The sequence below is a fragment of the Sminthopsis crassicaudata genome, chromosome 4, assembly GCF_048593235.1.
Source record: "Sminthopsis crassicaudata isolate SCR6 chromosome 4, ASM4859323v1, whole genome shotgun sequence".
NCBI classification, from domain to species: domain Eukaryota; kingdom Metazoa; phylum Chordata; class Mammalia; order Dasyuromorphia; family Dasyuridae; genus Sminthopsis; species Sminthopsis crassicaudata.
Window position 1 is genome coordinate 71,466,700 of NC_133620.1, and position 24,445 is coordinate 71,491,144.

At 38.3% G+C, this 24,445-nt stretch overlaps 2 protein-coding genes across 2 annotated transcripts in view; both read right to left on the bottom strand.

Moving 5' to 3' along the window:
• RNASEL (ribonuclease L) overlaps positions 1-4,338 on the bottom strand; it is a 15,858-nt gene extending 11,520 nt beyond the window's left edge. Inside the window, exons 1-2 of the mRNA XM_074308534.1 lie at positions 4,203-4,338; positions 1-747 (exon numbers count right to left, since the gene is read on the bottom strand). The exon at positions 1-747 is cut by the window's left edge and continues 854 nt beyond it. Coding sequence (XP_074164635.1) covers positions 1-581 — 581 coding nt within the window. The 5' untranslated portion in view covers positions 582-747; positions 4,203-4,338. The remainder of the gene's footprint in view (positions 748-4,202) is intronic.
• A 12,625-nt stretch (positions 4,339-16,963) lies between these two features.
• On the bottom strand, positions 16,964-23,261 carry RGS16 (regulator of G protein signaling 16). Its single transcript, XM_074308535.1, has 5 exons — positions 23,088-23,261; positions 21,317-21,427; positions 20,388-20,449; positions 19,953-20,119; positions 16,964-18,571 (listed from the first exon to the last, which is right to left on the bottom strand). Exons 1-5 carry the CDS (start codon positions 23,129-23,131, stop codon positions 18,359-18,361), a joined length of 597 nt encoding a protein of 198 aa, XP_074164636.1. The 5' UTR covers positions 23,132-23,261; the 3' UTR covers positions 16,964-18,358.
• Between the last annotated feature and the right edge of the window lie 1,184 nt (positions 23,262-24,445).

Consider the following 24,445-nt stretch of genomic DNA (forward strand, 5'->3'; position numbering starts at 1 on the left):
TCACGGGCATTCACATCTGCCCCCATCTTTTCAAGAAGGATTTTCACTACATTGAAATGGCCTTTTTTGGCTGCATCCATGAGGGCTGTGCACCTCCCTTTATTCAGTTTCTTTTGTTCCTCAGTAGTTTGTCGTCCCAAATTCACTGCTGCTCCCTTTTCATAAAGAAATTCTAAAGCCCTCTCCTCACCATAATAGGCAGCTTCCATAAATGCTGTGAAGCCATGGTTATCATATTCATTGATGTTTGCTCCCTTAGAAAGAAAAAGTTTCAGGAGCTCTACATTTCCCACAATCGCAGCTACAATGAAGGGAGTGGCGCCATTCTCCTTCCTGATATGAGGATCAGCACCTTTCTCTAGTAAAAGCTTGACAATGTTCTCATCACCTTCTTTCACAGCATTATGCATCGGAGTCCAGCCACCTTCCATCTTGATGTTAACATCAGCTCCTTTTTCCAGCAGTTGTTGGACCAACTCAAAGTTACCTTCCTTAACAGCTTGAATTAAAGGAGGACATATCATCTCAGAGGAAGAGGAAAATGTGGAGCTCTGCTGGGAGTTGCTGTTATTGGCTTCCATGAATGTTAGTGTTATGTGATAATGCTATGTTATGTGATGCTATTTGCCTTAGAGAAAAATCTCCTTTGGACCAGATTAGGAGGTGAAAGTTTCAGAGTCTTCAGTCAGAAAAGATGAGGATTGTCTTGCTAATGAACAATGTTCTCTGGGTCTTTTATTTCTCCACCTAATAAAGAATAATTTTGTTATAAAAACAAATGTTTCCATGTATTGGTCTACCTGCCATCTCAGGGAAGGGTTGGGGGGAAGGAGGAGAAAAATTGGAACAAAAGATTTTGCAATTGTCAATGCTGAAAAATTACCCATGCATATATCTTGTAAATAAAAAGCTATAATAAAAAATTGTTCCTACCCAGTCTACATAAGCATCCCCCATTTTCCCAAACTTCCTCAAGAAGTCCTGCACTTAGCTGCCTTTATACTAGAGGACTCAAGACTCTCTGTTGGGATTATCTCTGACTCCCTAATTTCCACCTAGGAAATGTTTTGAGAGGCAAGTCCCCACTCCTGCCAATGAGGTTTAGAGGATTTTTAAAGTGAGATGCTTAGTTTTATTTATAGAATTCCTTCACATATACAAAGGCTCCATAGTCAATTATTGATAACCTAGCAATTCCTTTTATCTCCTTAAATGTCATGACCTACTGCTTCCTGATAACTTCGACACACCTGATGGTATATCTGATGGTGACACACTGAATCTTACCATTAAGAACAAATGTCCCACTTCCCTATTTTAAAACTCTGATATCCTTCTAGTTTACCACAATGTCTTATCTTTACATCTCACCTCCAAACCTGTCTTTCATTTTGTTAAGGTCTCTAATACTTCTACCACCCAGTACTTTGTCAAATTATTGCTCCTGATCCAATTTCTCTTTATTCCCTCTCTAATCTTTACTGTGGAGTTAATCAGTTCCATTGTACACTGTCTTCTGCTTCCCATCCTCCCACATCCATTCTGCTGTGGTCCATCCCTTGCCAGACCACAGTCCAGGATTAGGTCCATCATCCTACTTTTCTGCTCCTAATCAGAGGTAGAGAAAATCAAACAACTATACATTACAAGTTAATAATCATGACTTTTATGTAACTATGTGCCAGACCCTATGCAATTTTCTCATTTGATCTTTAAAACAATCCTGTTTAAAATAACAATAGTTGGTGCTATTATTATTCCCATTTATAGTTGAAGAAACTGCAAAGTATTATCCATTTTCAACTGGGTTCTCACTGCAGCAACATAATACTTGTGTCCTTCCTTAACTGATTCTCTATCTCGTTCCTCCTAAAAGTTCTTTCAAACCTTGTCTTCTCTCTTCCTATACTCACCTCCTTTTACAGCTGAGGATCCCACTTCCTACTTTATTACAAAAATTGAAGCCATTTAGCATTAATTCCTTTTTCTCCTCCTCTCTTCATGTTTAAACCTTTTCACATAATCTCTTCTTTACTAATTTCTCCCAGTCTATGAGGAAGAGGTGGCTGTATTTAATTAGACTTAATTAACTTCACAAGATTCTACCATACACTCAAGTTATCATCCTTTATCAGTACTCTTTTTCTCAGACAAACTTCCTGTCTGTGAAAAAACAACCAGGAAAACAATATGGTAAAAATTAGGTAAAAACCAACATTTTGTACTGTATGTCAGGATAAAGTCAAAACAGGTACATGGTTTAAACATAAAGGATGATACCATAAAAAACAAACAAACAAACAAACAAACAAAAAAAAAACAAGGAAAGCACAGAATAGTTTACAGATTTTTTAAGGTTTTAAATTTTTTAGGTTTAAATTAGGTTTAAAACTAGGTAAAAATTAGGTTTAAAAACTTAAAGCATAGTATAAATGCTAGTTATAATTATAAATGCCAGGGATAATTATCACATAACTCTGGAGAGAGCAGTTTCAAATGAGTAATTGTAGTAAGTGAAAGAAGTGGAAAGTAGAGGCAGTAAATATAGGCCAGAAGCTTAGCTGAAGAAAAAAATGACAAATTTGAGGGGCCTAATAAAATAAGTTAAGTCTTACTAAGTATAGTCATCTCATTGTCAAAGACAGGGGTAAAGGAGAAAAGAAGAAATGATATCAAAGGGTTTTAAGATAAGAACGAATTCATGCCTCAGTTTTCTCAGTAAAATAAGAGGTGGGATCTTCAGCTGAAAATGGGGGGAGATATAAGAGAAAAGAAAAAAAATGGTTGGAAAAGCATCTGGGGAGAAAGAGAGAGAATCAGTTGTGGGAGAATACAAGTATTATTTGTTGCTACAGTAAGAAGCCAGTAGAAAGTGAATAACATTTTATAGTTACTTCAACTAGAAATTAGGAATTATAATAGCACCTGCCTCCCAGCATTGTTGTGAGGATCAAATGACAGTACTGGGTTGTTGTTGTTGTTTTTTAAATAATAATAGCTTTTTATTTTTCCAAAACAAATGCAAAAACAAAACATGTGCTTTAAATTTTTCTCCTTCCTCCCTCTCTCCCCCTCCCCTAGACAATAAGTAATCCAATATAGTTTACATATGTGCAATTCTTCTAAACATATATCATGCTGTGCAAGAGCCTCTCTCGATGTTCCTCATACAAGACACCCATCTCCCTTCACTGTATCTTTGCAATGGATGCCATTTCTAGAATGGCATCTCCCCTTAATTTCACTTCCCAGACTCCTTCACTTCCTTTAAGAAAAGGCTTCTCATAAAACCTTATCAAAACACTTTGTTGATCCCTTCAACTTCCACTGCCTTGAATTTAACTACTCTGTATTTATTTGTATTGATTCTCTTTATATTTATTCAGTCTATAGATATGAGTCTATATGTTTTTATTGTCTCCCCATTGGAATAAACTCCTTGGAAGTAGTGATAGTTCCATATTATGTTTGCACCCCTGGAACCTAGTATAGTACTACCTGGCCTATATAACAGGTGATTTATAATTGCTTGCTGGGAGAACCTGTGTCATGTATACACCCTCAATTTTGCCCTGGCTCTTTCATAATGAAACTCACTGAGCAAACTGCTCATTCTAGAGCTGGGAGTGGAAAGGGCTCTAAAGTGAATGAAGCAAGAGGGAAGAACAGAGAACTGAGGGGGGAAATGGGGTAGGCTTAAGAGAACCAGCAGGAAAGAGAGCAAAATAAGGAAGAAGGTGTTTGCCCTTATCGATTTTTTCAATAGCAAAGAAACTATTTCCTAGAGAGAAATGAAAATGAAAAGAAAAAGAAACCATTTTTTTCCCCACAAAGAAACTATTTCCTAGAGAGAAATGAAACTGAAAGAAAAAAAAACCATAACGACAGTGGCAAACACCGTTTTTTGTTTTGTTTTGTTTTTTGTTTGTTTGGTTGGGTTTTTTTTGCTCTATTTCCTGCGGATTCTCTTAAGCCCACCCCCACCCCTGTCAGTTCACTTTGAAAAGAATTGCACTAATGATTTTAACAGCAGATTCACAAAGGGCAGAATCCATCCCGGAGCCTGTTTTTGTCCTCCGTGAGCCACTCGGTAATTGCCAGGTCCGGGTTCCAGGACAGCAAGAAGCCCATCAGAAAAAAATCTTTAAAGGGACCATTTCTCGGACTCTGGGCCCAGCCTTCCTCCGGATGTCCCCACCTACCTTCACATCCAGTTCTTGCTGCCAGAATCTCTCCGACGTTTGGTGTCGCGGACTCGCTGGCAGCTTTTGGCCACGGGCTGCTCTCCTGGAGCTGTTTGCTTCTCTGCAACCAACTCCGGAGCTCAGTTTTTCTCCGTGTAACGTCAATAAATAGGAGGCGGAACAAAGAGAGAGTTGTGGAAACTGGAGAGGGAGAGAGAAAGAGCAAAAAAGTCTCAGGTCAGAAATGCCCAGAAATGTTGGAATTTCATGACTTCAAGCAAGACCCAGGGAAAGAGGTCTAGGGAAGAAAGTACTTGTCCAGTCAGTAATAGCCAACTTCCACCTTCAGCCTTTTTTTGCGGTGAGCCTCAGAACGTCCAGCTTCGCCCGATGTACCTGATTCTCTGAGCTTTTTGGCATACCTCGAATTCTGTTCCCTTAAGTAATTAATAGTAATGATCCATGGTGCAATAAAATATGTTGGAGGTTAGAATGAATAGTCATGGACTTGACCCGACCTCTGCCATAGCCACCTTGGTTCCCAACATGCAAACCAGTGCTGGTCATAGGATAGAAACTTGTGGAACTAAAGTGTAATCTGGACTTAAGTCATAAAGGCCTGGTTTGAAATTCTGATTTAGACATTTAAAGTTTGCGATAGTAATAATGGCTTATATTCGTTTATAGTGCTTCAAAGTTTGAGAAACACACATTTGATTGTCATTACAACCCTAGGACATAAGTGTGCTCCACCTAGCCCCCTTTTCCAGATGAGACTCAGAAAATTCAAACAATCTGTCTAGGGTCACAGATAGTAAATGAATAAATCAGAATTTGAACCCGTCTGACCTCAGTTTCTTCATCTGTTAAATGGGAATAATTATAGTAAGTGTTCCCTAGGGTTGTTGTGAGGATTAAATAAGGTAAAAAAGATAAAGTGCTTTGCTAGCCTAAAAAAGCTATATAAATGATGCCTATGATTATTATTATAAGCAGATTAATGTAAGATATTATTTTCATATATTTAATAATTTATATTTTCTATTATGGATAATAGATAATTATATATAATATAATTTAATATTAGTAATGATGTTATGTAATATAATAATAATAATATTATTATTATAACAGAGGGGAGGAAGAGAGACCATATTCAAAGATTATTCTAGTGAGGTTTGCTGAAGAATAGTCTTTGTATGGCCTGTGAAAGACTCCAAGGGATAACAGACTAGCTGTTCATTTTGGCTTGATGGCAAGTTGAGCCTTTCCCAACTATTGGAGGAACCCAGTTGTTTCTGTTCCAAATGCTCATATGAAAGGCAGCGCCCCAAAATCAACACCAACTGTCCTTGTTTATACAGGAAATTCATATCAATAGCAGTATCTGATTTATATATCAATAATGTTTTTCCCTTTTTTCCCTTAGTTCCCAAAGGTTCTAGGGCACTAAGTGCTTAAGTCAGATTTTATCAATTGCCCAGGCTAGCAGAGAGAGAGTGAGGCATTATAATTGGCTGAGGGGATAAAGGAGGGAGAAAGGAAGCAGAGTACAGGGGAGGAGTCTGATACCCTCAAGATTGATTAGTGTCACCTAAATAGAAATAAGAGCCTGCTTCCCTCTACCCCATTTTTAGCTTAAAAAAAAAAAAGTTAACCTCTACTATTAGAATGTAAACTCCTTGAAGAGCAGTTATTGCCTTTAATTGTTTCTATTTTATTCCCAGAACTTAACACAGTGCCTGGCTTAATAAATACCTGTGTTTGGGGCTTTTCCCATCTCTCTCAACTTTGGTTACGCTCAAAACCTTTTCCAGAGTCCATTTGTTCAGCTTTCCATACATTAGGTAATTAGGAATTTAGATGAGAGTCTTCTGAACTGGAAAATTCAGAAGTTAACAAAAGAATAAAGGTGAGATTTATTTTATTCATGGCCTATATTTCTTTCCCCAATCCGCATGCAGATCGTAAAGATAAAACAAACAGGTTAACTTTCCCCCAGCACATTTGTCAATGAGATGGATCAGTAAAGAAATACTAGGTGTAAGAAGAGGCCTGAGAACAGAACACTCAACATTATATTTATTAAGTTGATATAATATGCAGATACGTTTATACAGGAGAATGAAAGAGAGGAGAGCAAGAGAGAGAGAGAGAGAGAGAGAGAGAGAGAGAGAGAGAGAGAGAGAGAGAGAGAGAGGAGAGCAAGAGAGAGAGAGAGAGAGAGAGAGAGAGAGAGAGAGAGAGAGAGAGAGAGAGAGAGAGAGAGAGAGAGAGAGGGAGAGAGAGAAAAGAAGAAGAAGAAGAAGAAGAAGAAGAAGAAGAAGAAGAAGAAGAAGAAGAAGAAGAAGAAGAAGAAGAAGAAGAAGAAGAAGAAGAAGAAGAAGAAGAAGAAGAAGAAGAAGAAGAAGAAGAAGAAGAAGAGAGAGGGAGGAAGAGGAGGGAGGAAGGGAGGGAGGGAGGCAGAGAGGGGTAGAGGGAAAGACAGACAGAGAGAACAGTAACTTTTTTTTAATTTATTTAGAATTTTTTTCACACTATATATGCATGAGTAATTTTTTAAATAATATTATCCCTTGTATTCATTTTTCCAAATTATCCTCCCCCTCCCTCCATTCCCTCCCCCCCCCATGACAGGCAATCCCATACATTTTACATGGAGAACAGTAACTTTTAAGGAAATTTATGAAAGACTTAGAGGTTAGAGTAAGAGTCTCTGAGTTAGGGTCCTCATAAGACTCTAAAACTATACCATATGGTAACATTTATTAAGCATCTACTATGTTCCAGGTAACATAGTAAGATAATAAGGTAAGTGATAGGAACACTAAAAAAGAAAAAGAAAAAGAATTTTTACCTTCAAAGAAATAATAATCTAATGGGGTAGCTAAAAAGGGGAAGAGTAGATATTACCTTGCATGAAGGCTCGAGAAAGACAATGGTAAAGTTGAGACCAAGTGGAGCAGATAGTGTCCAATGAAGAAATAGCTGGTATTTTTGAGGATCATCAGGAGATGATGGAAGGCAATGCCTGCCAGGCAAAAGCAATTGAGAGTATTTATGAGTTATGAGTAGTAAAGCTGAAGCAAAGTCTAGGATGATGTGTTTCCAGGTGATGATTCATTTCATAATACATTTATTCTGGGAGGGGCATGATGAAAATGCCACAGAAATCAAAACCAAGTAGAATAGCTGGTGATAAATGACTGCCATAAGACATAGTTCTTGCAAAGGTAAAGAGACATAAAATGGAACATTGATTTAGGGCCACTGTAAGCCAGTTTGACTAAGATATAGAACATGATGGATGGGGAGTAACAGAAAGTAACAGATGGGGTCCCCAGCCCTTGTTCCCAGAATTTTCTTTCCCAAAAAACAGAAAGGGAGATGGGGGGAAATGGTGATTCAGAGGTCCTGGTCTATTCAAAATTGCATGTCTAGTTAAGGAATGTGGAGCAATAAAACCTCTTGTCTATGGCTTCTTATTTGTCTCCTACAAAAACCCCATCCTGATTGCTAATATATTATTAAAAGACATCTTGCCTCCTTACCTGAATGAAAAGACAACCTGGCTCCTCCCTTATCTGGTCCTTGCTCTGGGCATGTAGGCTACTAACTGAAGCCAAATTTCCATACATAAAGCTCTCCCAAATTCTTACTAATTGTCAGACTCTCTCTGAGTTTGGTCTACCTGTTTTTGTGTCAAAGTCTTTTATGACTATAAGAAAATCTCTTTGAATTCTTTCTAACTCAACTATGAATGATGATTCTCCAAAACTTCAAAACTGTAAAACCAACCAACCAACCAACAAAGTCTTAAGATTAGAAGGGAAGCAGAAAGCTGGGAAAAGCTTTTTACATCCAAGGGTTCTGATAAAGGCCTCATTTCTAAAATAGAGAGAAATTGACTCAAATTTATAAGAATACAAGCCATTCTCCAATTACTAAATGGTCAAAGGAAATGAACAGACAATTTTCAGATGAAGAAATTGAGACCATTTCTAGTCATATGAAAAAGTGCTCAAAATCACTATTGATCAGAGAAATTCAAATTAATACAACTCTGAGGTTCTGCATACCTCTCGGATTGACTAAGATGACAGGAAAAGATAATGATAAATGTTGAAGGGGATATGGGAAAACTGAGACACTGATACATTGTTGGTAGAGTTGCAAATTGATGCAACCATTTTGGAAATTAATGTGGAACTATGCTCAAAGGGCTATCAAATTGTGCATACTTTTGATTCAGTAGTATTTCTACTGGGCCTATATCCCAAAGAAGGGAAAAGGACCCACATGTGCAAAAATATTTGTAAAAGCATTTTTTGTAGTGGCAAAGAACTGGAAACTGAGTGTATCAGTTGGGGAATGGTTGAATAAGCTATAGTATGAGAATGTAATAGAGTATTATTGTTTTGTAAGAATTGATCAGTAGGGTGATTTCAAAAAGGCCCGAAGTGATGTTAAGTGAACTGAGCAGAACCAAGAGATCATTGTATACGGTAACAACAAGATTATACAATGATCAATTTTGATGGACGGGCTCTTTTCAACAATGAAAAGATTCAGGGCAGTTCCAATGATCTTGTGATGAAGAGAGCCATCTACACCCAGAGAGAGAATTGTGGGAACTGAGTGTGGACCACAACATAGTATTTTCAGTCTTTTTATTGTTGTTTGCTTGCATTTTTTTGTTTTCTTTCTCATTTTTTTCCTTTTTGATCTGATTTTTCTTGCGCAGCATGATAAAATTACATTTCCCTTTGGTGGCCACTTTATTTGACCATATTTCCTCATGAGTGACTATAATGGCAGTCCTCCTATAAGTTTCATTTCCTCTGTTCTTTATCAGTTTAACCTCTAGGTTTCATTTCTTAGGTTTCAGTTTCATTTCCCCAATTTGTTTCATTTCTCTGATTTTTTTATATAACTGTGGAAACTATCCTCATTCGATTCACACACACATACACACACACACAAACAAGTCTGAAAAGGTAAAATTGTGGAGAGGAGAGTACTTTTGATTGATGTATAAGGAGGCATCAAAGATTGAATTAACTGATTACAGAAAAGCCTGGAAAAATTTACATGAACTGACCCTAAGTGAAGTGAGCAGAGCCAAGAGAACATTGTACACAGCAACAATAAGATGATGGGATGATTTAAGGGAGGGGAAAGGACCCACATGTGCAGAAATATCTGTAAGATATTGGAAAGAATTGGAAACTGAGTGGATGTCCATGAAGTGGGGAATGGCTGAATCAGTTGTGGTACATGAAGGTAATGGAATATTACTGTTCTATTAAAATGATGAACAAGTTGATTTTAGAAAGGCTTGGAAAGATCTCCATGAACTGATGCTGAGCAAAACAAGCAGAACCAGGAATACATTGTACGCAGTAACAGCAAGATTGTGCAATGATCAACTGTGAAAGATTTGGTTTTCAGTGCTTCAGTGATCCAAAGCAATCCCAATAAACTTTGCATAGAAAACACCATATTCATCCAGAAAGAAAACTATGGAGATTGAATGTAAATCAATACATGCTATGTTCACTTTTCTTCTTTTTCTTCTGTTACTTTTTTCCTTTTTTTTCCTTTTTTTTTTTCTCTTGTGGTTTTTCCCTTTTGTTCTGATTTTCTCTCCCAATATAAAGGAATGTCTATTTTAAAAATGAATATACATGAACATATGTAAAATGTATGGGATTTCCTGTCATCAGGGGGAGGGTGTGCAGGGAGGGGGGATAATTTGGAAAAATGAATACAAGGGATAATATTATAAAAAAAAATTACTCATGCATATATACTGTGGGAAAAAAAATTCTAAATAAAATTTTTAAAAAGCGGTGGAACTAGGAACAATTTAAATCAGAAAAAAATGAATATACATGTATAACTAGAAAAAAATAAAATAATAAAAAAGATTATATGATAATCAACTTGGATCTTTTCAATAATGAGGTGAATCAAGGTAATTCCAATAGACCTATGGGTAGAAACAGTCATCTGCATCCAGAGAGAGGACTATGAAGACTGAATGTGGATCATAACATACTATTTTCACCTTTGATGTTGTTTGTGTGTTTGTTTGCATTTTTTCTTGTGGTTTTTTCCCCCTTTTTGATCTGATTTTCCCTACACAGGATTACAAAAATGGAGATATGTTTAGAAGAATTGCATGTGTTTCACCTACATCAGATTGCTTGCAGTTTCAGGAAGGAGGTTGAGGGAAGAGAGAGAGAAAATTTTGGAGCACAAGATTTTGTAAAAATGAATGTTGAAAATCTTTGCATGTATTTGGTAAAATAAAATACTATTTAAAAAATAAAAAGAAGAAGAAGACTAAGATTGTGAATTGGGTAGGAGAAGGTATAGTGTTATTCTGAACAGAAACAAGAAAATTTGGAGGAGGGCGAGATTTTGAGGAAAAAAAGAGTTTATTTTTGACCTGTTATGTTTGAGATGCTAACAAAACTCTAGGTGAAGACAACTAGCAGCTTTTTTGCAATATAGGCTTAAAATTCAAATGAGATTATAGTTAAATATATAGATTTAAAAGTTATCATCACATGCCATGCCTTGAGAATCAATATATATGCTAACAATCTCCCCTTCCTCCATATTGCTTTCTCCAAATATTACCACTCCTTCATCCTACATGGCACACTGCTGGGCACCTAAGAAATAACAGATAAATATAAATATTTATTTATATTTAATTGAATCTATACCACTAGCTCATCTCATCATTATTTTTTCCCTCTCTGACTGAATTCATCACTCCCAGAACTTTTTCTGCTTGGACTTTGGTGATTGTAACCTCCCCCTATAACATAACACTAGTCTAGGAAAGAATGAGGAAGTTCAACTGTTTGGTTATAGTTTGAAGGGGAAAATGAGGAAATACAAAACAGAAACTACATCATCTATGACTCAGGCAAGACAAATAAAGACAAGAAAGGAAGAAGAAGTGGTTGAAAGAATAAGGAGACCTGGATTGCAGGCAAAGCAATATGGATTTGATGAAGGTGGAGAAGAAAACCCCAGCTCTTTGACAGTTGAGCAAGCCCTCTATAGTAGAGAGAAGCAATTTTGAGAGAAAGCCTGAATTTTACAGCTACTCCCTGAGATAAGAAGAAGGAGCATTGATTATCATGACCTTTTGACCCTAAGTGGGCCTTTTGCTCTTTAAGGGGATCTTTATTACAGCCCCATCCAAGATGAAGACCTCTGGTTAAATTCTCAGCTGAATTCTTTGTATGGATAGAACCATAGTTATCACATCCAATCAGAAAACCAAGATATGATTCCAACCTTCTGGGTTATTTTCCCCCTATACAAACTTACATGCACTCCTTTTTCCTTGCTAAAAGGCCTGCTGTCTTTGCCTCTTGTTTTGGAAAAAATCTAAGCCTACAAATTCTGTTGAGAAACCTCATGTAATCAGTCCATAACCCCAATATACTTTTGGGGGTCTAATATTCCCAAATCCTACCAGATTGGTATGAACCTTTGCTAATAGAACTCGATATAAGGAAATGGAAGAGATTTTATGTTTTTTTATAATTTCAATATAAATTCAATAAAAAATAATGTTATAATTCAGATCAGAAGCGTAGGGACATAATAGAAAATCCAAGTTCATTTAAAGGTTTGCAAAGTACTTAGTATACATTATCCCATTTGATCTATTGTGCAAGCTTCCAAACTGCCAACTCTGAAGCAAGACTACTAAGGACTCAGGACAAAACATTATTGCCTGCTTCCCCATTGCTAATTCTAGGCCCTTCTCCTTTAAAATTCATATTATTCATATTTATCACTCCATCCTTCTTTACTTCTGCCTTAAAATCTCAAAGTTTCACCTTCTGCAAAAACACTTTCCTGTTAGTTATTCAGTTAAAAAGCATTATGACCGGCACTGTTCCAAGCACTGAAAATACAGAAAAAAGCAAAAGACAGTCCCTGTCCTCAAGAAATGCAATTTAATAACTTTGCTGATGTCCACTGATGCTGGGACCTTCCCTCTGTTGATAATGTCCAACTTATCTTGAATACAGTCATACTTTGAAGATATTGCGGGTTTGGTTATAGAATAAATGCCATAAAGCAAATATCACAAGAAAGTGAGTCATAGACATGTTTTGGTTTTCCAGTACATATGTTTATGTGTTATATTGTAGTCTATTAATTGTGCAATAGTATTGTGACTAAAAGAAAATGTATATATCTTAATTAACATTTACTTTATTGCTAAAAAAAAAAAATACTGATCATCATCTGAGCCTTCAGCAAGTCTTAAATCTTTTTTTAATGATGGAGGTCCTTGCCTGATGTTGATGGCTGCTGACCAGCCAGGATGATTGTTGCTAAAGACTGGGGTGATCATGACAATTTTTTAAAATAAGACAATGAAAGTTTGCCTCATTGATTGATTCTTCCTTTCACTTGAACACTTAGAGACCAAGATTATCAACTGGCCAAAATTCAATATTATTGTTTCTTGAGGAATAGGGAAGCCAGAGAAGAAGGGGAGAGACAGGAAAAGACTGATTGGTTAGAATATACACACCATTTATCAATTAAGTTCACTATCTTACAAATGCATAGTTCCTGGTGCCCCAAAACAATTACAATATTAAAAATGAGGCCCTGGATAACCAGATGAATAGAGAGAACCTAAATCAATGTAAACAATCTGGCAGTCTAGCTACTCCATGAGGCAAGCAGGAAGGAGCACTGATAGGATTACAAATGAACTTTTTTTAAATTTTGATTAGGATTTTGTTTAAATGGATTTTTTATTACTGTACCATCCCAGGTGGAGGTCTCTGGTAGAATTCTTAACTGAGTTCTTTGCATAGACAAAACTATCATAACACCACACTTAACTGTATCCAATCAGAAAGTCAAGTTATAATGTCAAACCTCCAATTTCCCCTATGAAAGATCTGCTCATACTGTGGATCTTCCCTAACTTCTCTTAGAATTTAGCCCTCCAGTCAATAGCATATTCCTTGTTATAGCTAAGTCCTTTTAGGGACTTAACTTTTTTGTGAATTTAACCTGCTTGTCAATGACATGCTCGCACCTAATGGCATTTTTCTCTCTTATTATATATAGCTAACTCTTTTTAGGGTGCTAAATCCCTTTCAGGTTTAGCCCACCAGACAATGGCATAATCTCCTTCCCCCACTAACTCCTTTCTGGGATTAGTCCAATTCCTTATGGATTTAGCCCTCTCTTAGCAGAGAAATAAAATCTTTGCCTCTTGATTTGGAAGATATCCAAGTCTACGAATTTTTTAAGATAGTCCACGACACTGGCCTAAAACCTCAATACATTTTGGGGATATCATCCTGTATTCCATCATTTTGGTGGTCTGGTCTAACTGTACCCCATAATTTCAATAGTAACACTGAGCACAGCTCACCATAGCATAGAAAAATAATGGAAAAGTTTGAAATATTGCAAGAACACCAAAATGTGACAGAGACATGATGTGAGCACATGCTGTTGGAAAAATATCACCTGTAGACTAGCTTGAAGCAGATTTTCCACAAACCTTCAATTTGCAAAAATTGCAGTATCCCCAAAGCAGAATAAGATAAGGTAGTCTGCATTTGTGTTGCATATAATTGTTTGCATACTATCCCTCCTATTAGATTGTGGCTCCTTAACAGCATGACTGTCTTCTGCTTTTTCTTTTGTATCTCCATGCTTAGCACAGTACCTGGCACATAGCTGTTTCTTAATAAATGCTTGTTGACTAACACCACCCTACTTATTTGACAGGGTTCTTCTCAGGATAGTACTTTGTAAATCTTAAAGTAGTATAGAGATGGGATTATTTCAACAAAATCTGAAACAGAAAAATTTCAAAGGGGGACAAAAGAAATAAGATATTTAACACATACATTTTCAAATAAATTATAAATAATTGAATTTATAATAACTATTTTGGTTGTATGTTAGAATGCTTATTTTGACTATAAGATATTTAATATGTATGGGAATGCCTGCCATCTAGGGGAGGAGGTGGAGGGAAGGAGGGGAAAAACTCGGAACAGAAGAGAGTACAAGGGATAATGTTGTAAAAAAAAAAAAAAAATTTACCTATGCATATGTACTGTCAAAGAAAATGTTATAATTATAAAAATTAATTAAAAAAACAAAATTAAAAAAAAAAAAAAGAATGCTTATTTTGTTGATAAAAGTTCAAAATTAAAAAAAAACGTTTTGAGGCTGGGGTTAAGTGACTTGCCCAGGGTCACACAGCCAGGAAGTGTTGAGTGTCCGAGACCAGATTTGAACTCAGGTCCTCCTGAATTCAAGGCTGGTGCTCTATCCACTGCAACACCTAGCTGCCCCCCAAAATAAATTTAGAAGAAACAAAAAACAAATGGGAACTCTTTATATGAACTCTTTCTGTCAGTGACCCTTCAATGCCCACCACTGACCTTGATGGATATTAACTTCTTCCCTATCAGTTATCTTGTCAATGCCATCTCTAAGACTGGTGCCTTCCTTAAGAAATCCAAATTAAAGGGGAAAAAAGGGGGAATTCATGCATTAGTACTCTTCTCTAAGGCTGAGTAAGTCTTTTTCTAAGAGTTGAGCCAGTGAGCAAAACTTTGAAATCATCAATGTCATATTTTGTTGTTATTTTTTTTTTTTTTGTTAAATCAAGCTTTCTGGAAACCAAGGACATGAAAACCATTATCTTAACAAGGCAAATGATAATTCTATTATAACCTTAATCCTAGGAGACTAGTGTTCAGTTTTCTGAAGTGATTTCTGATATCTTTCATGTCTTTTTTTTTTTCTTTTTCCCCCTAATATAATCAGAATAATTTGGCCAATTTAAAGACTTAATGATAGTGAATTAGACGGAGACTAGTACTTAATAATACAAGCAATCTTTTTCCTTTTTACCTAGGAGCTCCATTAAAAAAAAAAATTGTCACTGTGAGGCTTGCTGACAAATGAAAACTGAATTAAACCCTTTCTCAGCTGTCTTTTTTCTGGGGGTCTTGGGGTTTTATTTTTTTAAATCTTTGTTTTTCTTTAAAATAACATCTTTAAAAGTTACCAAAAAATAAGCACAAAAGACAACTCCAAAGAAGAAATGAAGATTCTGATTAAATTTTATAAAAAAGTAAAAAGTCCTGAGAGATTGAATTTCTATGAAGAGAACCATAAGAAAATGGCCACAAGGAGGCAGCAGAGTGTGAGAAATGAGAGCATCCAGCATATGCTCTTACTTGTCTGGATGCTGCTTGCAGAAATCCAGGTTTGCAACCCTAGCCAACTGTGCTGTACTAAGAGAGAATAGCCACAGTCACCTATTTGTCCATACCCCTAGTTTCAGAGATCACAAGGATATACCAGCGATCAATTTTGTTGAAACACCCCCCTACATTAAATCAGGCATCCTATATGGCAAATTTACCCATTTGGATTTCCTATTTTCTGGGTGAAATTGTCACTGAATGTCTTTCATTACTCACTAACTAAGCATTATTCACTTCCTTCTATTTTTCCTCCTCCTTTCCCTCTTAGGCACATCCATCTGTCTATCCACAACTGATTTCTCCACCCTTTATCATACATGCCAATTTATTTTCCTCATCTGTACAATGGGACAATTAGAGGGAAAAGATAAAATTAACTAGATTTTCCCTAATGCCTCTTCCACCTCTAATTCCTCTGATCTGATCCATGATTATTAGTCCCCAGCACTTGGGGAAAAAAACCCAGTACTAGTAAATCTGAACTTGAATTATTCTACCTAATCTAACCAAAAGAACAGATTTAAGTAGGATTAAATACATAAAGCACTTTCCAAATTCTATTATTATTACTAAACAGCCTGACTGGTTCATGAAAATTATCTCCTAGAACTCCGAATCTGTATTAAAAATAGAGCTATTAAGAAAATCCATAGGCAAAATGAAATAAAAGCAGTGGTATCCAGTGGAGCCTAAGCAGGACTGAGATATTTGTTGTAATTATTAGATAACTGGGTTCACCAGTGAGGAGGCATGGTAGAGTGGATAGAGTGGGAAACATAGCCTCAGAGAGATCTGGATTTGAATTCTGCTTGTGCCATTGAATGACTATGTGACCCTAAGCAAGTCATTTCATTTCTCTAAAACTGAGTTTCATTATCCTTAAAATGGGGATAATCCTAGCATCTAGTTCCAGAGCTGATGTGAGGATCAAACAACATAAGTCTTTAAGTAAATAGGCGTGTAAAATAAATAAGAATTTATTATAGATTTTAAAAGAAAACCAGGCTGTTAATAATAGATTTGAAGTTTCATATACAAATGTTTCTCATCTACTGTGTATATGAAAATGCTCATTTTATTTTGCTTTATGTTACATTCAGAATGTAAGTGCTTTGCTAGCTTTAGAGTTAATATCTAAGTATTGATTATTATGGTCATTCCCCCATTTGAAATCCCAGTTGCCTAAAGTTTTTGAATCACCAGTTTCATCTATTGTTTTGTTTCAACTGTGCAAACACAGCCCAAGGAAGTCACAAATCATGTCCTCTGCCTTTCCAGCACTCATTTCCCTTTATAAACATGCCCCTTATCAGGTGAGTGGACATTCATCGTTCACTTGACCTCTGCTTGTGACATCTGTGAGCTCCTCCAGAATTTTCCAGATGCTGATCAGAGAGTACCATGGACAGTCCCCTCCCTTCATGCTGAAGCCTTGCCATTCCCATTCCCCTTGATCCCCACAGAGACTCAAGACAGTTCAACATTTGAGACTTTCACTTTATTTCACCAGAATGTGACATGCTGTCAAACAGGAGAGGAGGATCATGGGCTTCATTCACATCTAGGAAACCAGCTCCAAATGTCAAAATTAATAAATAAACACATATGGAAGCTGTGAGGAGCCCCTGACCCTCCATGAGGGGCTCCCAGCAGCCTCAGAGGTAGACTTGGGTATAGAGGAGGAAAATCTGACTGCTAGTTTGGAGAGGTCCTCCAGACAAGGGGATTTGAAAATTACAAATAATAAATAACAATAACAACAACTCCAATAATAATAACAACAATGACGACGACAACAACAACAGCAATACACTAAGTCAGTGTGCTCTCACAGTGGACAGAACTCTCTGGAGGAACTCCCAAGGTTAAGAGAACAGTGTTCGTTTGTCTCCTGGGTCAAAAGAGCCATCTCTAGCTGTCTGGTTGGACCACTTCCCTTTCCAGTCTGGGTAACTGGAGGAACACATTTGTTCAGAATGAAATAAATAGGTGTTGATTCTCTTGGAGGCCCTGCCTCCTGTCTCCTGACCTTGTCCAGCCTTATTCTTTCCTAGACTCCATTAGAAGCCTTGATTCATTGACCTAAGGTAATTCTGGTTCAAGTTCCATCGGTTCAAACTGTTCCTAATGATTGTAACTGCCATCCCTAGACTAAAAGCCAGCCCTTGTTGGGACATATTAAATAGAGATGTGATAGAAAAAGCCCTAACTGGGAGTCAGAAGATGTAACTCTCATTTTGTTCCTGTTCTCATGCCAACTCTCTGTTTCAATGGCAAAGGGCAGGAGATGGCCTGAGACATTGCTTTCCCAAAAACAAAATGGTTTCTTAGGTAGGGCTCAATAACTGACTCAGGGAGGAAGTCCCAAACTTCATCTGGGCTACTGCAGGCAGACCTGGGCCCCTAGTTGTTAACCCTTGGCTTATAGGAAGGGAGGATAGAAAGGCAAGGAATGCAGGTAGAGCTCTTGGGCAGACTCAGACCCCAGACAGTAGGTGAGAGACAACTGCAAGAGGTCCTCTCCTTGCCCAGAGTTTGAGAGAATTAATTAATAAGCAAACCACCCATCTTGTTCTTCTGCCCTTCATGTCTTCCCATTATCAGGTTTATAGTTATACACATTTCCCCCAAAGACTGACCATCTCAGGAACCCTCATTCGTCCTAGTAAGAATGAAAGAAGCCAGGGGATCTATTGGCCAGATAGCTCTTTTGTTCCTTTGGGTCCCCTCCCATAGAGAGAAGGGGGGGAGGATTCCCTTTGGTAGCAGTTTAGTCTGAAATATTTCAGGAGAGTTGGAGTCCAGAACGTGTGATCCCAGCTGCCTTACAGCTCCTGCCTCTCCCATCCAGAAGTATGACTGCAATCCGGTCACTCAGGTGTGTGAGCACTGGCCACCTGACTGGGAGGTAGAAGACACAGAGGCCTGTTCTACCAGGTCTCTATATGCTGCTGATCTCAGGAAGCGGGGATAGGAGTCTTTCTCCATCAGAGTACGAGTCTTTCCTTGAGCCTCATCAAAGCATGTAGCAGTGGCTCCCTGCAAGTTCTTCTGCGTGAGCTCTCTAGTTTCATGGTCGATGTTCACCTGGGGAGGAAGGAGGGAAGAGTGGTCAGGATGGGTGGGGTGAAGGTCACCTTCCAGCAGTCCCCAAAGAAGGACTAGATCCAGAGAAAAGTGCTCAGGACTCATTGGGAGACATAAGAACCCATTTCATTAACAAGCTCTGTGAATTCAGAAGACTCCATGATAAAAAAAATAATAATAACTGGAATTAATACATATTTTATAGTCCACAAAGTACTTTACACACATTATTTCATTTTAGCTTCACAATGCTGTGAGGTAGGTACCATGGTTATCATCTCGCTTTTACAGATGAACAAAGTAAGGCTCACTACTGGCCTAAAATCAGAGATAGGACTGGAATCCAAGGCTTCCTAATGCATTATATTCTCCATATTACATGCAGAGTCAAAAGAGCTGAACTTTGAGTCTCTGAGCATGATGCACTGTGAACAAATTACTTCACCTCTCTCATTCATCTCCTCATCTGTAAATTGGGAATAATAATACTTATATTGCGAAGAAGGAAATGGCAAACCGTTCCAGTATCTTTGCCCAAAAAGACACAAACGGGATCACAAAAAGTTGAGCATAACTGAGCAAATATCTAACCAACTTACCTCACAGAGATGCTGTGAGGATTAAATGAAATACAACTCAAACATATAGTAACCTATACAAAAGTGGGCTGTTATTGCTAGCTTCTCTATGCTTTGTCTACATCTCTAAAACAAAGATTTAGACATACAGGGCTCTTGTGAGAATACATAATGGATGGATATTTGAGATGTACAAAGCACTATATAGAGAAAATTCAATTTAGGCCACTAGGTGGAGCAGTGGATGGACTGCTGGTCCTTGGATGGGGAAAATTTGAGTTTTTCTAACTTCCATCAAGTCCCAGCTAAAATCTCGCCTTCTGCAGAAATCTATTCTGGTGCTCACCAATCTAGTGTCTTCCCAATGAGATCATTCCAATTTATCCCTTATATGTCTTGTTTATACATAGTCATTTATGAATTCCTTAAAAGCAGGGTCTCATTTGTTTGTTGTTCTTGGTAATATCAGAACTTAGCACAAAGTCCAGCACACAGTAGGGGATTTTAAAAATGCTTGTTGACTTGACAGTTGCTGGAGACAATAATCATAAAGATTATGGAATCTAGCCTAAATCACTCAGCCAATATGCAAAGGAGCTTTCTCTCTGTCTCCAGGGAAGGAAGCATATTATTTTTGAAAAGAGGATGGGAAGGAAGAGAAAGCCCCTTCTTCTCCCACTTCACCTCCCTGAATTGTTCAAACCCAGGTCCTATTAAGTCACCAATTCCAGGTCTGCATAAAACAGAAAATATGGGGCAAGGCCAAGAGGTACATGACCTCGGGACCATCTCTGTTAACTGACCTCTTTCGGAGCTTCACTGCAGATGAATTCATCAAAGATTCTTTGGGCCCTGGAAGCCAGCTTGGAAGGTGACTGGATTTTCTTGAACTCCTCACAGGCCAGCCAGAATTCCAGATTCTCCTCACTGAACTCAGTCTTCAGGAAGGCCCGGAATGCGGCTACCCCACCTGCAGCAGAGAAGGGAAAAATAGTGAGAGAGGAAGTCAGATTGAGGAATGTAAGAAAAGGGGAATGAGGTAATAACTATAGTTAACAAGATCATTACTACATGTAATTTCCTGCAGGCTGGAGCTGTTTTCTTGATATTCTGAACAAAAATCATCCCCTATAGCTTCTTCTTGTCATGGTCTGCCCCCATTGCTATTGCTCTAAATACTTCAACACCCAGACAATGAGTCTGAAATACCCACATAATACAAACGAGGTCAAACTTACTTTTGCTACTCAGTAAATGATCAAAGGACTCCTTCCATCCCAACACATCTTCTGGAACTAATCTGTGAAAAAGAAGTCAAGATATTTTTTAAACACCACAAAATGGATTTCCTGCCACAATTCCTCATAGACTCACTCAATAATAGCTCTTAGAACTGTCCTGAGAGAATGTAAGCTTTTTAAGGTAAGAAATTAATTTTTTTCTGTTTTGCTTTTATATCAATAGTATCTACCCTAGTACTTTGCACAAAACTAATGGTTTTTTAAAATTGAATCCCAGGCAAAGTTTCCTGATCTTATCACCAAAATTATTTAAATAAGAATAAGCTGGCTGGTTGGACCAGTGGAAAACCTAGAGCTTATTTGGAAATCTAAGGAAAGACCTTCATTCTGGGACATCCTAATTTCTTTCCCACCTGAAAGAGCCACCATTTCCTAAAACCAGTTCTATAGTCTCTTTTACACACATACACACACACACACACACACACACACACACACACACACACACACACACATCCTAAAGGTGATTTTGAAATCATCTAGAAGTAGAATTATTTTTAAATTTCACAAGATATTTGGTCTTTTTCTTGATTCTGGCTACAGATGCAAGACATACATTCAATGGAAGATTGTGCTAATATAGTATGGGTCTTCTATTAGCTGATAATCTACAATCTTGTATATCACACAATAAATAGCCAGTGACCAGTCAGAAACAAGATTTTAGTGATATGTTCTATTGAAAAATTTAGGAAAGAATATGCCATAATATGTTTTAATGTGCTTGTTGCTTCTTTTCTCTCCTTCTCTCTCTCATTCTCATTCTTTTCATTTACTGCCATTCAAGACTCTAGTTTGCCCCAAGCTAACTCTCCCTCCCAAAAAGACAGCTCTGGGCAATATCACTCATATCCAGCTATACTTACTTCTCTTTGCTTTGTTTGCTGCCCCGCTCAAACTTGCTGACATTTCCACTTTCCGTCCCCAATTCAGATTTATGAAGGAAGATTCCAAGACGGGTCTTGAATTCTTTGGCCCTGGAAGACAAAGGGAAACATCCAACTATTATCAAAGGGACAGGGAAAGAGGATCTCAGCTCAACAAGCTTGTTTTTCCTTAACATATTAGCAAGAAATGGTTATGATACCTAAAAAAGAAAAGCTTTATCTTTTTGCTGGTACTATTTAAAACCTATATAAAATTAACTTCGACTGCTGTTGGAGATGAGTCAACTCAGTTTTTGCCAAAATCATTTTACTGTCATGAATGTTAAAAAAAAAAAAAAAAAGTAATGTTTAAGGTTATCAGAGGAAGAACTTTTAATCTCTGACATTCATGTTTATGAAATTGCTTTTGTAATTATTCAGTGCTTCAAAAAATATGTCTGTGTATATAATTTGTGGAGTTTATTTCAAGGGAGGAGGAGAAATGGAGTAGAACTAGATCTGTGAATTCACTGTCAAAGAAAACTCCCAGTAAGGAAATTTCCTCCTCCATGAAAATAAAGAACTCCTCAGAATACTTAAAATTCTCTGGAAACACTGAAAGAGTAAATGACTAGGAGGTTACATGGCTAGTATGTGTTGGTATAACACTTGAACCTCAACTCTTCCTGACCAAGCATGGCCAGTACTTTGTAGTATGTATGTGTATGTGTGTGTACACATATAATTTTATAAAGAGATACACATGCATACACAGGGATTTGTGTAACTTTAATATATATTAATATAATAACTAATTAATAATATATTAATATAATCAATAATTAATATAATATATATTTATGTGTATATATATATATATAGTTATATATTAAAGTCACACAAATCCCTGCGCCTCTCTGCATCAAGGCACTTCTTTCTGTGTATCTCCTTAATTCAGGGGACAATGTAAGATTCTTCTTTGTCCCATTTCCAACTTTTTTTCTTATCCTCCCCTTCCACGACTTCTAGCCCTTACAGGAGAGCTGGAGACACAGGAATCTCTTTGGAATTTCCTCCCTGAGATCTAGTATGGTACCAGTTGCTGATGATGGCTGGGAATGTAATTCTTCTCTTACCTATCTCCTGTCCCTCCTATCCCAGAAACAGAAGAACTAACTAACTAACAGAAGGGGCAGGATTGCTTTGGGCTATATTCCAGCGCATGGGAAAACAAACTAAACGTCCCAGCAAAGTTGAAGGCTTGGCCTAGCCACCAGCTTCTGCTTTAGCTCTCTCAGTGGGAGCCTAGTAGCTCGTCTCCGAGGAGCTCCAGAACCCAGGAGGGGCCCTTCTCTCCGCTCTGCGCCCTCACGGCCCCTCTCCCCAGAGCTTCCCAAACCTCTTGGGATCCTTCTCTCCTCCTAGGAGTATCTAACAAGATCTCAAGAGGCGGTGTCCTGTTCTCTCCCATCTGTGTGTCCGGTTCTCACCGAACCCACAAGGTTACATGTGTGGTCTCCCTCCCCCTTTCCCTGGGAAGTGACAGCGGGATGAGTCCATTCCCTGCAGAGCAGCTGACAGTGCCCTTTGGTCCGGGATCGGTCCCTTCGCTTTTCTGCCATTGATTTTCCTCTCCCATAAAAATGAAGTTGAACTGGAGACCGAGGTCCCGGGGGGCAGTTGCCACAGACCCCATGTGTTTTTTCCTATTAGTTGGGCGATTTGAAGCGGAGGCAAGAGCCGATTCCAACTCCGCAGACCCGCCTCTTACCTTTCCAGACAGGTGCTGGGGAACGCAGACAGAGTCCGGCACATGGTGGCAGACGCGGGGCAGCAGGCTGGGGAGTGGATGGCAGCAAGCTTCCGACCCTTTTCCCCACTCGTGGTAGCAGCCGCAGGAGGAGCGCGTCGGCACACTGGGGTTTGCTTGACTGGATGCTGCAGGCGAGAAGGCACTGCTTTATAACACTGGAGAGGAGGGGGAGGGGAGGAGGGAAGAAGGAAAAATAGTGGGGGGGGACAGTAGGGCTCTGACCAATAGGAAGGGCCGCCCGGCCAGGCTCTGACAACGTGAAAGGAAAATTGCCTCTCCGCAGTAATAACGGGAAGGAGAAGGGAGTGGAGGGGAAGGGGGGGTGTCCCTGGGGTGAGGAACCGAAGCTGGGGCTCAGACAATCACTGGCAAATCACATTCGCATCCCGTGGCTGGACAATGGGACCCACAGAACGGCCCCCTCCTATGAATGAAATCTTCCAAGGAGGGGTCCGGGAGGGGAGGGAGACAGACACAGAGGCAGGCTGAACTGGGGATTGTGGTAGCTGCAGAGTTCGAAAGAAAGAGCCTCTCCATCATTTGTTAAAATACAGGAAATCGTTCGGCATTGTGGAGTGGACAGAGTGTTCATGGGAGCACTTCAGCCTGGCTCTCTGGGAAGGCTGACATTGTAAACACTTCAAGGGCGAGGACTGGAGCAGCTTCTCCCAGTTAATTCTGTGCCCAATACAATTCACTCTACTCTCTGGAGGCCTAAAAATAGCCCTGTTGGACGGTTATTGAATTGAATTGACTCCTTGATGGATGTGACTCCCCTACTCAATAAACTCTAATAGTGATCCCTCGAGTGATCAAATATAAAATCTATTAGTTTTTGTTTTTTTTAATTCTTCATAACCTGGAGCCAACTTACCTTTCCAGCCTTGTTAAACATAACTCCCTTCTACACACTTTTATGATCAAACTGGCTTTTTTTTTTTGCTGTTCCTCAGCGTGATTCTATCTCCCATCTTCAAGCCAATGTCTGCTACTATCTTCTACATGAAATCTTTTCCCTAGCTGTCACAACACCAATCCCCCCCAAAAAAAGTTACCTTGTAGCTTCTTTATATTTGCATATTTTGTGTTCTTAATAGTATATAAACTCCTAGAAGACGGGCCCAAATTCATTTCTATCTGTGTATATACTCAACATCTAGTACAGATGCATATAGTAACTGATTCACACCTTTGTTGATTGATGAAATAAATGTTAGAACTGGAAGAGACCTGAGGAATCACCTAGTTAAACTTTTCCATTCATTTTACAGGTGAAGGAACAGGAGCTCAGAAATAAAATAACTTGCCCAAGATTG